Source organism: Ornithodoros turicata, chromosome 1 (genome assembly GCF_037126465.1).
Source record: "Ornithodoros turicata isolate Travis chromosome 1, ASM3712646v1, whole genome shotgun sequence".
Taxonomy (NCBI): domain Eukaryota; kingdom Metazoa; phylum Arthropoda; class Arachnida; order Ixodida; family Argasidae; genus Ornithodoros; species Ornithodoros turicata.
Window position 1 is genome coordinate 205,849,358 of NC_088201.1, and position 15,533 is coordinate 205,864,890.

General features: G+C 44.8%; 1 protein-coding gene across 1 annotated transcript in view; it reads right to left on the minus strand.

Annotated features, from left to right (window-relative positions):
- Positions 1–15,533, minus strand: part of LOC135375742 (uncharacterized) — a 185,656-nt gene that overhangs the window by 158,368 nt on the left and 11,755 nt on the right. The window contains exon 2 of the mRNA XM_064608397.1: positions 7,593–7,669. Coding sequence (XP_064464467.1) covers positions 7,593–7,669 — 77 coding nt within the window. The remainder of the gene's footprint in view (positions 1–7,592; positions 7,670–15,533) is intronic.

A 15,533-nucleotide genomic window follows, 5' to 3' on the forward strand; every position in this document is an offset into this window, starting at 1 on the left:
TTCACAGGAACACTGAAGTATGCAGCGTGTGCAGCAGAAATGCTCATCGAGCGGACCCATGGTAGCGTATTGAAAGCAATGAAGTTGGCTACACTTCGAGGAAGAGACGTGGATGGCATCAAGGGACCAAGCCCCATATTAGAGCTAAAGGGACTAGACCTGGTCTGGGGAGTACCCCCAGATTACATGCACTGCATTTTACCTGGTGTGGGAAAATTCATAACAGAACTCTGGATGACATGTGTTGGAGAAGCCTATTACATTGGACGCAAACTAAATGTTGCAAACAGGCGCTTATATGCAATAATGCCTCCAGGATCATCCAGAAGGCTCACAAGATCACTCAAGGAATCTTCCTTTTGGAAAGCCACGGAATGGAGAAACTGGATCCTGTATTTCATGCTACCCACGCTAAATGGACTCCTGCCTAAAGAGTACCTCGTACACGCATCGTTGCTGTCTGAAGGTCTATTTCTTCTGCTCAAAAGTGTAGTGACAGAAGTGGACATCATCAGAGCGGAAAAACTGTTCAAGTTATTTGCATGCGACACAGCACAGTTGTATGGTGAAGCTGCTGTACGATTTAATGTCCATCAGTTGTTGCATGTCGCAAAGAGTGTGAGAATGCTTGGACCACTATGGGCAACATCTATGTTTCCCTTTGAAGGTGGAAATGGCAAGGTATTGAAGCTTGTGTCCGCTGCTAAGGGTGTGCCCCTCCAAATTGCCGAACGTCTTGTAATGAAGGACACACTAACTGACATGGCGAAAGCCATTCCGCTCTTGGGACATCTAATGGCTTGTGCTAACAAGCTAATGGAGACACACTTGGATAAAAGAAGTGTTTGTGGACTTGGTGCAGTGATATGTAACAAGCACCTCTCAGATGAAGCTTCACGGTTGCTGTTTAACAAGTTGGGACGAAATGTAACTGTTGAACATTACCTTAGAGCACGCATCAATCGGATCATAGTACATGCTGCAGAATACACACGTCCCGAAAGAACGTGCTCCTGTTATCGCAAAATGCGCGACAACAGTTTCTGTATTGTACAAGAAATTTTTGTTATTCATGACCCAGTAGAAAGAATTGCCCTACTATGCAAGAAGTTGCTGATCACACAGTTGTCATTTGGCCATGCATCACATATTTATTGCTGTAACTGCCCACCTGCTTCTGAGGGAATGTGTGTCTACCTTGATGATGAGGTTAACAGCCAACTTGTGTTTGTGAAGATTGAAGGCTCAGCGTATGTCTGTGAGCAGCCGAACATGTGTGAAACAGACTGACACCCTTATATGCTTTTTTCTCTAATGATCATGTCAGCGGCAACTGCAGGTTAACAGACGGGATCAAGCACTACCTTACATTCAGAGTAAGAAAATCGTAATGAACCTCCCTGGATGAGCCATGGATTATATGAATCCATAAAAGGTTTCTGTTTGTGTTTAGCTTACACATGCTTTTGAAGTGCTTTCTGAAGTGCACCTTGGAATGTCTTTTCGGAGTGATAAAAAAATTACTATCTCTGCCAACTGACCCGTGTTTTTTTTTTATTTATGTGCCTTGCATGTCTAATTTATGCACGAGGATAAATTTGTACATATAGTTGTGTACATATGCGTGTGTGCTATGGGTGAGCACACTTACGACAGCACTCATACATGAAATAAAATGAACGAATAGAAATATGCACACCGCACTAGGCTCCACTGGGCCTCTCTGCTGGACCAATGACCTGACCAGCAGATCATCTTGCTGGACCAGCAGACCCTCTTGCTGGACCAGTGGGCCCTTGTGCTGGGCCAGCAGACTATCTTGCTGGACCAGTGGGCTCTTCTGCTGGACCAGCAGGCCGTTTTGCTGGACCATCAAAAAAATCTGCTGGACTGGTAGGCTCTTCTGCTGGACCAGCAGGCCCTTTTGCTGGACCAGTAGGTTCTCCTGCTGGACCAGTAGGTTCTCCTGCTGGACCAGCAGAAAAGTCTGCTGGATTTTTCAATAGGGGCGCAGCCCTCCCCCGCCGATAATCACGTGGACAACCCTCCGCACACCCGCCGCGCAGGGAAAAATACGCGCAGGGCTCAGGGCAGGGGTAAGGGGTCCAGGTTGCTGAGTGGGCCTGACGACGCCTGGACAAGGCCCATTACTACTTGGAGCATTTACTAATGTGGTGTCATTAGGGATTGGTGTTCCACACGGCTCGGTCTCAGCTCCTTTATTATTTAATTTCTATGTGAATGATCTGTTTCGGGCTTTTAAGTTTTGCAATTTTTTTAGTTTGCCGACTACACTTTATTTGTAGCGGTACACGCATCTCAACGTGGGGCCATTCGTTTGCTACAGATGAATGCCACTAATGTTTGTAATTGGTTCTCTAAAAGCGCTCTACAGTCGAACCTCGCCAAAACCCAGCTCATCTGCTTTCCCAATCCCCTAAGACTTTTGATGACGCATACTCAAAACCATTGACGTATTCACAAACAATGAAGTGCCCTGGCTTGTATTTTGGTACGGACGTGCCATGGAATTCTTACTTATCGTATGTATGTAAGAGACTGCGACAAACATCCTGAGTGCTCTCTTTTCTTAGGTATGTAGCTCCTTCGAGAGTTCGTAGGTCAGTGTTAGATGATCGGTTACGATATGGAATAACATTGTTCGCACATTGCAGTGAAAATTGGAAAATTAAGGTTAACAACGTTCTTAGAAGCTGTCTCAAAGCTGTCGCTTATAGGAGGAGGAGGAGGAGGAGGACTGTCGTTAGGAGGAACCCGAGAGGTCTGCCTGCCTGATTAGGCGGCATGTTTCTCGGGAAGGGAAAGGTGGTGGAGAGGAGGAGAGGAAAGGGTGAAGTGGAAGACCGAGCGGAATCCGCTCGGGGGGAGGATAGCTGCGGCCATGGGCCGACTTCAGGGGAACTGTGCCGGCATACGCCTATTACACATCTGAGGGAAACCCAGGAAAAACCCCAGACGGCACAGCCGGCCCGCGGATTCGAACCGCGGACCTCCCAGTCTCCAAGCGCACGCGTTACCGCTGCGCCACCGGAGCTGGTCCTGTCGCTTATAACAATTGCTGCATGGGGCATTCTGGGGACTTTTTTCGAGATCTGTCTTTTCCATCTTTTGGTACTCTGTTTAAATCCACATGTATACTGTGTCACGTTTCGGAACCTTCCTGCAAAATATCTGTCGCGGTGAACCGTTAAACCTGAACAAAATCATTTAATTTTTTTGTATCATTCTCTTTCTCGAGGCATGGGCTTTTTCGTAGAGCATGTTATGTCCCTCGTGTTTTTAACGATCTTCCTTCTCTGTTTTTAACGATCAAGTCAAAGTCACATTTGAAAAGGTTACTGTGTCAATTATATTATTGTGCCTAACTGATGTACCATGTAGTGTATTGTGTTTGTATTTCCTAGCTAAATTGTGTGTTTTGTTGTCATGGTCGTTGATTGCCTCCAGACCCAGCGTCACAAGCCCTTCGGCTTAGGCGGGCCTGCTGTATGTCTTGATTTGAAAGGCACGGAGGAGCGCTCGAGCGCTCCTTATATACGTTTGAAGATGCTTTTAAATTCACATGCATGCAAGCATGCAAAGTCTACAGTCTAAACAGTGTAAACTCTACAGTCTAAAGCCTACAGAACACCTTAGCAAAAGGAAGTGAATTTGCAAATGAATTCCGTGACTGAGGCCTGATTCATTATGGCGTATAGTACCGTGGGGCATGTTTCCGTTGTTTATAGAGCATAAGTGCACGCATATTTCGACAGTTCTTGGGCATCTTTTCCTAGCCCTAGTCATAACAGATTGGCTGGCGTTTTCTACTCGGCGTCATATCCTTTGTGTTTCTAGAAATGAAGGGACGACAAATGACACCATATCATTCATATAGAGAGTCAACATGCACCTGAAGCAGATTGCAGACTTTTATTGTGGCACATAGTAGGGGACGGAGAGACACGGAGCAAGAAGGACGGACGACACTGTTAATGAATATCTATGTCATAGCTACTTTACACTGTAACCTACGCCCCTCTCCTCTTCGATGCTCGAAGCCCTTAGGTAAATAAATAAATTATCAGACGCAGGAAAAGGTTTTTTACACAGATCCAGCTATATACCCAAGAGGCGACGCAGAAGGTGGAGAAAAAAACGACAGATTACTAATCATATTGCCGTGTGTGGTTATCTCAACATGCTCTCTGAGTAAACTCCGTCTTTTATCCTTTTCAGTCCCAAGTGCACTGGCTTCATGAAACAACCGGGCACAACCACTGTGTTCATCTCAAAGAACTCAACACAGCCCACAGCCCACGGAAGCTTGTCATGGCGCACATTCCTGTCCTACCGGAGTTAAAGAGCTCCGTTGCAGGACAGAGCAAGAGCATTCCAAAGCCCATTGTGCAGCATAAAATGCAATATATTGTGTTCCAAGGGGAAAACGTGAGCCAATGAAATTCGCGTTGCCCACTTGGAATGTTCCTTCTGACATTCCATGTCATGACATCTACTCCTTCATTCAAACGTTGATGTTCTCGGTCACTGGTAGATGGTGTTTAAACAGGCCGAGCACGATCTTGAATTTTCCGTTATTCTCAGACCCCCCCCCCCCCCACACACACACATTTGACACGCGCTATCAACTCCTCCTAACATGCGATATTCATAATGCGGCTCCTCTCGTTGGCACGAATGGCGCCGGTAGCGGGAGTGATGCCGGCCACGGAATTACTGCCGTCGCTGCATTTCCTTACGTTAGTGCCAATACGAAGGAGCAGCGCTACAATTTGTCGCTTCCGTGGGCTTGAAGAGACTGCATAAAACCACCAAATCTTTTCGTGGGACGCCGTGAGTTTGTCTTGTGCATGTACAGTTATGGTAAACTTAAATCGGCTAGCTATATAAAGTTATCCGTGGATGAGTGTGCTGCGCTTTGCTATGCTCTGGATACGTTGTGACACTGCCGGTGTCAATGCCGTCAATAATGTAGTGTGTAGCGGATATGCGCGTGATAAAAGTGTTGTGTTTCCGTAATGTTTGCTGCTATTAAAAACAATGAGAACAAACGACGCGAATTGCAGCAAAACACTAGTCTGTTTCTACCCATGCGACAGATGTGCTGTTTGATGGACGCCCCGTTAGTTGTGTTGCTCCCCGTCTCTGGTCCACTCGGCTCCGGACAGGCTCTCAGGCTTTTTGCTGTCTGATATTTTTTGTTCTGTTGTCCCACACCTAGTGTAAAAAAAAATCCCAGCTGATAAGATTGTACAATGGGTTATGAGTCTTCTCGTGCTTCTTGTATGTCGACGCACTATGTCATCGCTGTTGGTGCATTCCACAACCTTTTCTGGCAACCTGTAGCGGGTATGGTTGCCACGTACAGCAAGCTTGGAAGTGTTGTCATCGAATTTGTAATTTTGGTTCCTACTGTATTGGCCACAATAGACCGAAATTTTTCCGGTTCGGTTCTGGTTCCAATCCAGGCAATATGGTTCAGTTCCGCTTCAGCTCCAACAGAACACACATGTCGCTTTCGAACCGGTTCGTTGTACAAGGTATTTGCCTTAAGGTAAACGGTAGGTCAGTTCCGAAAGCTTTATTTCTCTTTGCATGTCCTCGTAGCAGTAAAGATAGCCAGCAATTCTTTTTGTACAAATTCTGTTGTATGTCCAAAGGTCCTTCACCTTTTTTACTTCACAAACGGTTTAGATCTGATCTTCCCTGTCCTTCCAACGTGCTGGCCTCAAAGCCGTGACAAGTGCGGCTGCCTCCATCAGCGAGGGCGTCCAGCAAAGCATTTCTGCTAGTATTTTGACACTCGGTTTTCGAAAAAATGATGCATGGACCGGTTACCTTTGTTGCAGGTTTAGTAAAATGAAAAATAATCAGTCTCAAACTATCGATGCCTTCAAACCGGTTTTGAAACGGGAACCGAACTTTTCCAAATAGGTTCGGTTCAGCTTCAACACAAAAGTAACGGTTCTTTCCGTTTTTCGGTGCCAGTTTAGTTTAATGCTTTCGTATTGATTAGGGATATCTACTTTATTTAAAATGTATGTCTGCAGTTCATAATAAAGCAATGCATTTTGCGATGTTGACTTTCATGTGACGTGGACATTGTCTCACTTTCACTGTCTAACAGGAGCTCTTGTTCCGCAGTGTATACTGTGCTCTATACATGTATATCGTGCAATCACGAACCTGTATATGTGGGGTTCGTGCCCATCCGCAAAACACGCAAAAACGTTTTCAGGTCCACCACGAATTTTTATACGTTCCTGCTGCATAGCGTATTCGCGCTGATTCACTGCATCAGATCAGGTTTGATCTTTCACGCAGCAGTCAGTTCACAGGCGAACATACAGCAACCAATAGCGGCGCAGCAAGTCACTTCTGGATCTGGTCCAACATCTACCTCTATTTAGCAATGACTGCTCGTAAAAAAAGCTGCAGAAGGACATCTCCAGGCACAACCGTTTGTGCTCGTGAGGGTCCATTTTGCCAAGTGCAACTCATTCTCAAAGGAAGCAACAAAAACAATGATTTCACGGAGGAACAGGAGTAGAGGAGAATGTCAGCAACACCCCGTAAGACATGTACACCAAACTTGCATTGAACGCAGCAGCGGAATTTGAGCCCCATGCTGTGCGACAGGCGTATTTGTTCTCAGTGGGTGGCCGTGTAGAGTTTTACGCAGCATAATAGGGTAAAGTGGGGCTACTTGAAGACGGGGGCACTTTGAGGGCAGTTTGGGCATTCCGCGTGGCATTTTCTTAGCGATATTTTTTCTCGTCTGTGACGCCAGGGTGAGCACAGCCGTTATCTAGGCTTTGAAGTAACGTGTTGACGTTCTGCACATGGCTTTTTAGAAAGACGTGAGACGCTGTTTTGTGGTCGAGGTAAGAGGGACCCTTTTTTGTCCCGTATCTGTAACTTTCGCGAACATTCACTTCCAATTTGCTCATTTCCGCTCCTCGGCTCATAAAATATGACATCACCGTTATGATGCTGTGTCACTCACTGCCCTGTGTTTCCATGTGCAGTACTCGTGGCCGACCGTTTCGGGCTAGCCCAAACAACAGACAAAACTTAACCACGGCATTAATTTTTTGATGTCCTATGGGTAAGTTGATGAAAATAGGTAGCCTGTCATTTTTCGCTCGTACTAAATCAATATCTGGTTTAGCACTACAGTAATTTGTGCATCGTTCCAGGAAGGTTTGGGGATTCAGTTGACGAATTATGGTAAAACAAAAATAGCTCACCTGTCTTCAACATAGACCGCCTTGCCCTATTCACAGTAACACGCACCATGCAGGCAGGCCTTTAACATCTCAAAATTAGGTTGGGAGCGGTGCAGCTTATTCAGAAACAGATCGTGTTGATTAGATTATCCGTCAATGGATGGCATTGACCTTCATTTCGTGTTGAAGCTGGACACACGTAAAGATTGAGCACCGTGCGAACTACAAATAAGAGCACTTCGCTGTGACGCACGGCTGATTCCTGTTCATTTTACGATCTCTGAGTGCTTTACTACCAAACCTAGATTCTCGTTCTGAAAGTCTATGCGAAATTTTACTTGCCTTTATTCGGGTTTTCAGCGTGTCACGGATAGCCGATCCGCATTGAGGATAGCTGCATCCGCATTCGACCGGATCCCCTAGAAGATGATTTTTCACTTATTGTGAGACGAGGCAGCAGTTTCCGTCCTTAGGAAGACATATGGGGCATGGAGGAAAGAAGGGGCGCCCTAACGGCTCTCCGACAGGGGCAAGTGAGGTGGTGATAGAAGATGAACCGTAGTTTTTTTTGTTTGTTTTTTGTGGCAACGCGAGGGTAAGGTTATCTGACTTCGCCCAATGAGGTCGCTTTGCATACGTCACTTTTGAGGTTACTTCGGCGGGCTACCACAACACCTCTCCAAGTATTCTGAACCTATGCGCTGGGGCTCCCATAGAGATGTCTGTAACCGTTATCGGGGGGGGGGGGAGCGAAGGGTGATGTGACTGGAGTGGCTCCCCGTCTCGGTTTCTTTTCTCAGAGCAATAGGGCTACTGCCCTCTCTGTCCGCCATGCACAAGAGCAACAGCTCCAGCTACATAAGCTGTCAGCTTTATCTTTGCATGCGGGCTATCTAGGGTGATCTGGCGAGAGTTTATGGCAGCTCAAAGAAAAGGACCAGTCTGGGTGACATCAGATTACTGACCGTTTAATTTGATACCAGCCTGAGTCGAATGAAACCTGAGACAACTGATGTTCCGAAACTGGAACACATAGAAAGGACAAATACCTACAAAGCTCAAGTGCGTAAGAAATTAATCATGAAAGACGGAAGTCGCTGAAAAGGTTATCCAGCTAACTGGTCCAGGACTCTGTGCCATATAAGATAAGCTAGCACACCTCCCCACACTCTAAAAAATAAGGGAGTCAGGGTGACTCCCTTTGGGGGAGTCAAACCCTGCCACATATATACCCCCCCCCCTTCTGGAGTCACCGTGACTCCATCAAGGCAGGGGGGTCATTGGATGCCATGAAGGGGAGCCATTTGACTCCCACTTCCGTGGATGTGTTTTGATTCCTACCTGCATCAAGTGACCCCATGGGGGAGTTACTTGATGCCCCCGGGAGAGGAGTGGACCATCCACCCTCACACAAAAAAAAAGCGCCAGAACGAAGCACCGTTGCAATAAATTCAGTTTCGTCACATACACTAAGGTGTACTGGCAGCAGAAATACACAATTTGTTGCAAATCGTATTCTACATTTTTGACAAGCTACTGAATGGTTCTGGAGTATAGGCTTAAGATAAGAGATTTTTATTGCTTTGACAAATGGCACTCCTTTGGGACAAGATAGCACAAACAGGCTAAGTGACTAAGTTACAGATGTTTTGCTCTTTCAATTGAAACACCTGAACCACTTGCTCAACTTTGACGTTGTTCACAGCCCTGCAAAAATCTGATGATCCACATCGATTAAGAACTAGCACTTGCTAAGCGTAGTGGCTATTGACTGTCCTGTACTTCTTGAAACCAGTTTTATCCATTTAGAGTGAACAGCTGAATTCTTATTTTTTGGACAGAATGAATGTTTTTGTGCTTGTTCTTTTTTCATTTGCGGTGAGACAAAATGTCATTTACAAGGTGGTGCCTTCAAAAACCCATCAGTCGGATATTTCCTGTACTGCAGATACGAAAATGGTACCAGTGGCTTTCCGAACTGAAAGGGAACGAATTCACATTACCTGAGAGAACAATTTGGATGTGATTGGATATGAAACGTTGCCTAAAACATTTGCAAAATTGAATGAAAAAATGTTTCTGGCAACAGCATGAGCATCTTGCTGATGCGCAGGCTGGTGCTGCTGCCGCCAGAATTCAAGTAACACTTGCATACTTTCCATTGATGCTGCCATTGTTACTATACAAGAAGTCTGCTAGTAACACTTACGCGCTGTCTTCAAAATCTTTTTGTATGCTGTTTCATACATTACAGTAACATTTCACTGCTATGCCAAATTAATTCCCAGTTTGCCCCCTGATAACAAGAACATCTGCTGTGTCCATGCAATCTCACGGCCATTTGTCAGCTGTAGCACGCAAAAACTGAATAAGGGTGGGCTTTCCAAGGCAACCCCCTCTACGATGGAGGGTTACATGAAAATCAATGGCACAGCAACTAGTTATGGCAACTAGCAGTACTTAATCGATGTACATTATGAAATTTATGCAAAGCCTCAATCTGTATAAGCTCCAAACAGTAATTCCAATTAATGTAACAGTTAGTTAAGCTCAATGTTAACGGTAAAGAAGGTAGCATGCACGATGCCCGACCATGAATCCTTCGGTCGAAACAGAGAATGATGCAGAAGTTTGCAGGTCATCTGCTGTGTGATGGATGATGGTAGGATACACATGGACCTCTCCTGGCTTCTGCAAGTAAAGTATATTAAGGACTAGCCTAGATCGTGATTATCGTGCTGCTAAACGAGCACAATCTTGAAAATAATGTTCCGTATGGCCAGCAAAATATGATTTATTAGCATAGTGCACACGTTTTTCTGATTACAACGCTCAGTAGCAGTGCTGACATGGTCACGTGAGGTACGAAGAACGTGTTTTTCGAGCGGAAGCCGAAGTTGATTTCGGCATTGTAAGTTACATCATTTGTATGCATGTGTAGAAAAGCAGTCGGATCTGGCTATCCGTCTCGTTGACACATATGCATTTCCTGTTTCTTATCCTCCTATAGCGAGTCAATAAATGAGTGAGACAATACGGGGCTAAATTTTCTTTCGCAGGTGCATGCTGGTATGTAGATGTCATTTAAACAAAAATACTAAAAAGGGGATATTTCGAGTTATCCTCTTATTGCATACAGAGGTTCAGTTTCCAATTAGTCATTTTCTGCCAATATGTTGCAGCCACAATGCCACATATAAACGAAATAGTCAAACTAAATGCAAAAGCTGGCTTACTGTTGAAAAAGTACTATGTGTGCTCTACACACCACGCCATCTTCTTTAGTTATTTTCGCACTTATTTTGTGCACTGTGCGTTTACGTAGTGCTAGAATTACCTAGGCTGAACATGACTAATATTTATTTCAAGCTTCTCGTACCACAACACCAATTAATTGATCGCCAATTACGAGCGTTCTCACAAATCTTTTGCGTTATCGCGTTAGAGACGCTATGTGACATCGGAAACACAGCACGGAAACAGTAATGACTTCGAAAATGAAAGAATGGGTGATAGTGACCTTATATCTATCGCTTTACTATTACCTGGCCCCACCAGGTAGGAGACAAGCTCATACACAGTTTCACGCTTTAAACAACACCTGTCACAAAAGGCTTTCCTAACGGCAGGATACTGGACTAATGTCTGCAAAACCGAACCGGTACTGTACAAATAGGACACGCGACCTCTGTTCCGCGACTGACGTGCGCTACCTAAACTAGCGGTATCCACTGACCAGGCACATGCTAAACAAGCAGACGGCCTCAGCTGGAGGCTTCCCTTCGCTTTCGACAGCGTAAGTGGATGTTTGGACAGGCATTGGCGCGGATTCCTGATATTTCGCGACAATCTAGTAGGATGTAGCAGGATTGGGTGTATGGCGCAAATGGCGGAGCAGTCACATGGCTGGACTGCATCCTGCTGTAGCGACGTACTCGCCGGATGATTGTGCTAAGTTCGGGAATTACCTACTGGAAACATGTAACACCATTCAGGAAGGCTTTGAACAATTTTTAATTGTGGGAAACTTATTTTTCAATTGTACTTTCATAATTGCCAAGTGAATCTCACTTTTTTATTTGTGCAACGCTTCTAGGTAGCTTCATTTATAATCGACGAAGCGGCACCGGTGACATTTTTATTTTCCTCTGGAAAAAAGAAATGTAGTTCCTAATAAAAAAAATAAGGAATACAAGCCTAGTCGCTGGCCTCTGCGGTGGTGGTGGTGGTGGTGATGGTGAAAGGGCTTGCCGTTGTCGGCCTCACGTATGTGGGCAACGTCACGACTGACGCCCTCTGCGGTATTCCATTCTCGGTCGGCGAGGCTCCAATGAATGAGCGCGATTTGAGCAGTTCCAGCTCTTCCAAATTTGACGCGCTGGATCCTCCGAACGGCTGCTTTCTTCCCAAAAATTTTTTTTTCACTGGTAGAGTGGGTGGTGAAGATTTGCTTCAGACAATTAAATTCGGTGGTGAATCCCAAAAAATATCGCAAAAAATCATGAAAACGTCTTCAAGGACGTTCGTAGCGCAAATTTGCCATTTTCTTACATGGTCCCACAACTTCCGAATATGACGAAACGTATATGAGCTGAAAGAGCTGTTTTTTACTCTTTAGTTTAGCATATAGTGCATTATCATACCTTCAAGCATCGGTCTACAGTGACGCCGTAATTGCGGTGCGATGCTAGAAAATCGCTGTTTTCAGGACCGTTTTTCTCAAAAGGGCCATTTTTAATTTTGTTTATATTTCGTTATATTTGTTTGTATGACATGCCTTGGACACCGCTATTTGACATCATAAAATAAAATATCTGCTTATCTTATTTCTTCACGGTGCGCAAATTGTTTTCCCGCACCCTGGTCGCTTTTAATTTTGTGCCGGATAATAGTATTCACAATGGTGCTCTCTCTCTCTCTCTCTCTCTTTTTTTTTTTCTTGCTGAAGGGTATGACGTTACAGGCTGATAGGACTAGTTGAAGTGCACCCAAGCATCGATCAAGTATAGTTACAGCAAAGATATATTTATTGTTGCCGTCTTACAGTGAAAGCCCCAGCACCAACGGCTTACGGTAAGCTGCAACCGCTGTTATATTATTATTATTAAATAGGTCCCGAAAGACTGCCGCAATCAGAGCCCTTCGCAACATACAGTACCCCCAAGTCTGTCCAAGTGTATGAAAATCGCAGCATGGGAACAGGACGCACTGCGGACCACTCGCTCTCCTTTTTCGCTTCTCTGAACGCCTCGGCATCTTCACGTGGCACATGCAACAGTGTAACGTTCGGTAACCTCGGCGTTAGTTTGCACACAAGTCCTTCTGCCGTCTGAGTTGCTTCTCCTGGGGCCGAACGGAGATCGTGCAGTGAAACATGATGCTTGACCACTCCGCCGACCCTATCGCAGGCATTTTTCCCATTGATTGTGAAGTTACCTGTCAAAAAGAACTCGTTACAAGTTAAGTTAGCGTCTGCAAAATGTAACGAAGTTAATAAAGAAGTTCTTCAGCCTGAAATGTAACTCGCAGCTACTGAGTTACTTAAAAAAAGAACGAGTTACTTCCAAGTCACTTCGATTTGTTTCGGTTTCAGTCTGTCTACCAATGTCATGATGACGTTTCTCTGGTAGAGGTCTATTCGAACGCTAGCTTTTTACACCCTGTGGGCGCAGAATGGGTCAGCTTCATTTCAACGGCAGCGGTTCTTACTTCCTGAATAAAGTACTGTCATTGATTGAATATCACGTTTTATCGCAAAATGCCATGAAGGAACCGGAGAGAAAGCAAGAAAATGTGTGGACGTGAGTGAAAAGCGAGTTAAAAGTAACTTGGAACTTAACTTAACTTACTTTGGCAAAGTTACCTGAAAAAGGAACGAGTTCCTCTGAAAGTTACCACGGCGCAAAAGTACCGAGTTAAGTTACAAGTTACCAAAAAAAGCAACTTAGTTACAGTAACGAGTTACCTCGGACTCTGATTTTTCCCGTGTGGCCAGGCGCGCTGGACAGCCATTTGGGGCCTTATCTGCACTTCGTGAAATTGGTATCTATTTTTAAAGTGTGGTGCAGCACCGTCTGGCACACACGTACATACACCGTACAAAGGTCAGACTTCATCCATGTGTTAGTTCTGGTGGCCAGAAGCTTTAGCGCAGTGTCATCGGGAACCGGACAAATGATTCACCACGCAAGTGAATATTGTTATTCGGTCGGCAACAAATGGGCGCCGCAAAGCGCGTGTGAAGACTTCCATGCGAGACTTCCTGTTGTCAGGTACAGCTTCACCTTGAAGTGCCTTACCTCCAAATGTCGCTTTTGCGCCAAAAACCTCCAATTATCATCATCATCAACCTTACCTCCAAATGATTAACCCTGGGGAGAGGTGGGTGGTCCACATAGTGCACCCTTGTTTAAGTTAGTCATATTAGTCGAGATTCGTCTTGATTTTGTCAGCCTCTAATGACGTAGCCTTCAGCAGAAGGTAAACGGGTAGAAAATGCCATTCCCTGACTCATAGGATATAAAAGCGACCAAGGCGCGGGAAAAGAATTTGCGCGCATTGAAAAAATAAAATAAGCAGAAATTGTATCTTATAATGTGAAAGGGCAGTATCCAAGGCATGTCTGCACGAAGTATAAACAAAATTGAAGAGGGCCTTTTTCAGAAAAACAGTCCTGAAAACAGCGATTTTCTGGCACCCCTTCGCAATTACGGCGTCACTGTAGACGGACGCCAGAAAATTTGGTAAGCACTATGTACTAAACGAAAGATTAAAAAATGCTTATTCATCTCATATATGTTTCGTCATATTCATAAATTGTGGGACCACGTAAGAAATGGGCAATGTCGCGCTACGAACGTCCTTGGAGGCGCATTCACGATTTTTGTTTAAATATTTTTGGGGCTTTGCCACTGAATTTAATTGTGTTTATCAAATCTTCACCACCCATTCTGCCAGTGGAAAAAAATGTTTTCGGAAGAAAGCAGCCGTTCGTAGGATCCAGCGCGCCAAATTTGGAAACGCTGGAACTGCCCAAATCGCCCATTTACTTGGAGCCTCGCCGACAGAGAACTAAATATCGGAGGCCTGCGACTAGGCTTGTTTTCCTTCTTTTTGGATTAGGAATGACATTTATTTTTTCCAAAGGAAAATAAAAATGTCACCGGCGTCGCTTGATCGATTATAAATGAAACTACCCTTCTGCTTTATCCCCGCCTGCTGAATTGTCAAAAAGAAAAGTGCATGGAAGATGCGGAGAGAGGAGTGAGTGATCCCCTCTTGTTTTATTTTCCTTTACCCGACATCGACCTTGATGCTGGGGACAACCGCAGTTAACTCTCTCCCGGACCTACAACCAGACAACAACGTGAGACTGTTCAGGGTTTATTCTCCCAGTTCCAAGTTCAGGCTAGAACTGCCAGTCTGTTCTTCCATTCTCTTCCTCGTCACCTCGCCACGAGCAGTCAGTCGATGACACTGCCTCGTCGTCGTTGCTGTTTGCCGGAGCTGACAACATGACAACCGCCTTATCACAAAGAATCCAAAACCTGTCTGATCACAAAGCACACACAGCAAATGAAGGCGGGGACATTTCCTCCTGGAGATCAGCATTACACGCACGCTTCTTCGCAAAAATCAAGCAGGAGTGACTAAAGCTTAACTTTTTCCTCTTTTTTTTTACGATTTTGAGTTGCAATACTGCGCATAGTTTTCGTTGGGCCTCTTGGGAGCTTATCTGTGGAGGACTTCGTATTGTTGTAAAAAGAAAGTGAGGTTCGCATGGCAATTTTCGAACTTCAATTGACTAAAAGTCAATTTCCCGCAATTAAAAATTGTCCGAAGCTATGGTGGCTCTATGGTGGCAAATGTTTACGGAACTGGTAATTACGGAAAGACTCGCAATGCTCCAGCGCCTACATCGCCAGTTCCAATTTTTTATCGCTTTACATGAAACACGCTGTATATGCACTACATATTAAAATATAAATGTGTACTGTAGCAGAAAATTCTAGCGTGACATCCCAAGGTGCATGTTAAGTGCACTGAGCCTAATTGGGTGTTCCAACTCAAGCGAAACTTCACCTACCCTTAAAATGAGTACATTTAGCAAATTGGCGAACTCCGGTATCGTACAGCTCCAGTTGTAGCGTCCAATGCCAGTAACCTAGGGGCAGTGATGGAATCTACCTAGAATAAATAATTTCATCTTTATCTGCAAATAAATATCTGCATTCTGTAAACTCCCCTCTACATTAACCTAATGTGTGTATGTTTGCGCATAAC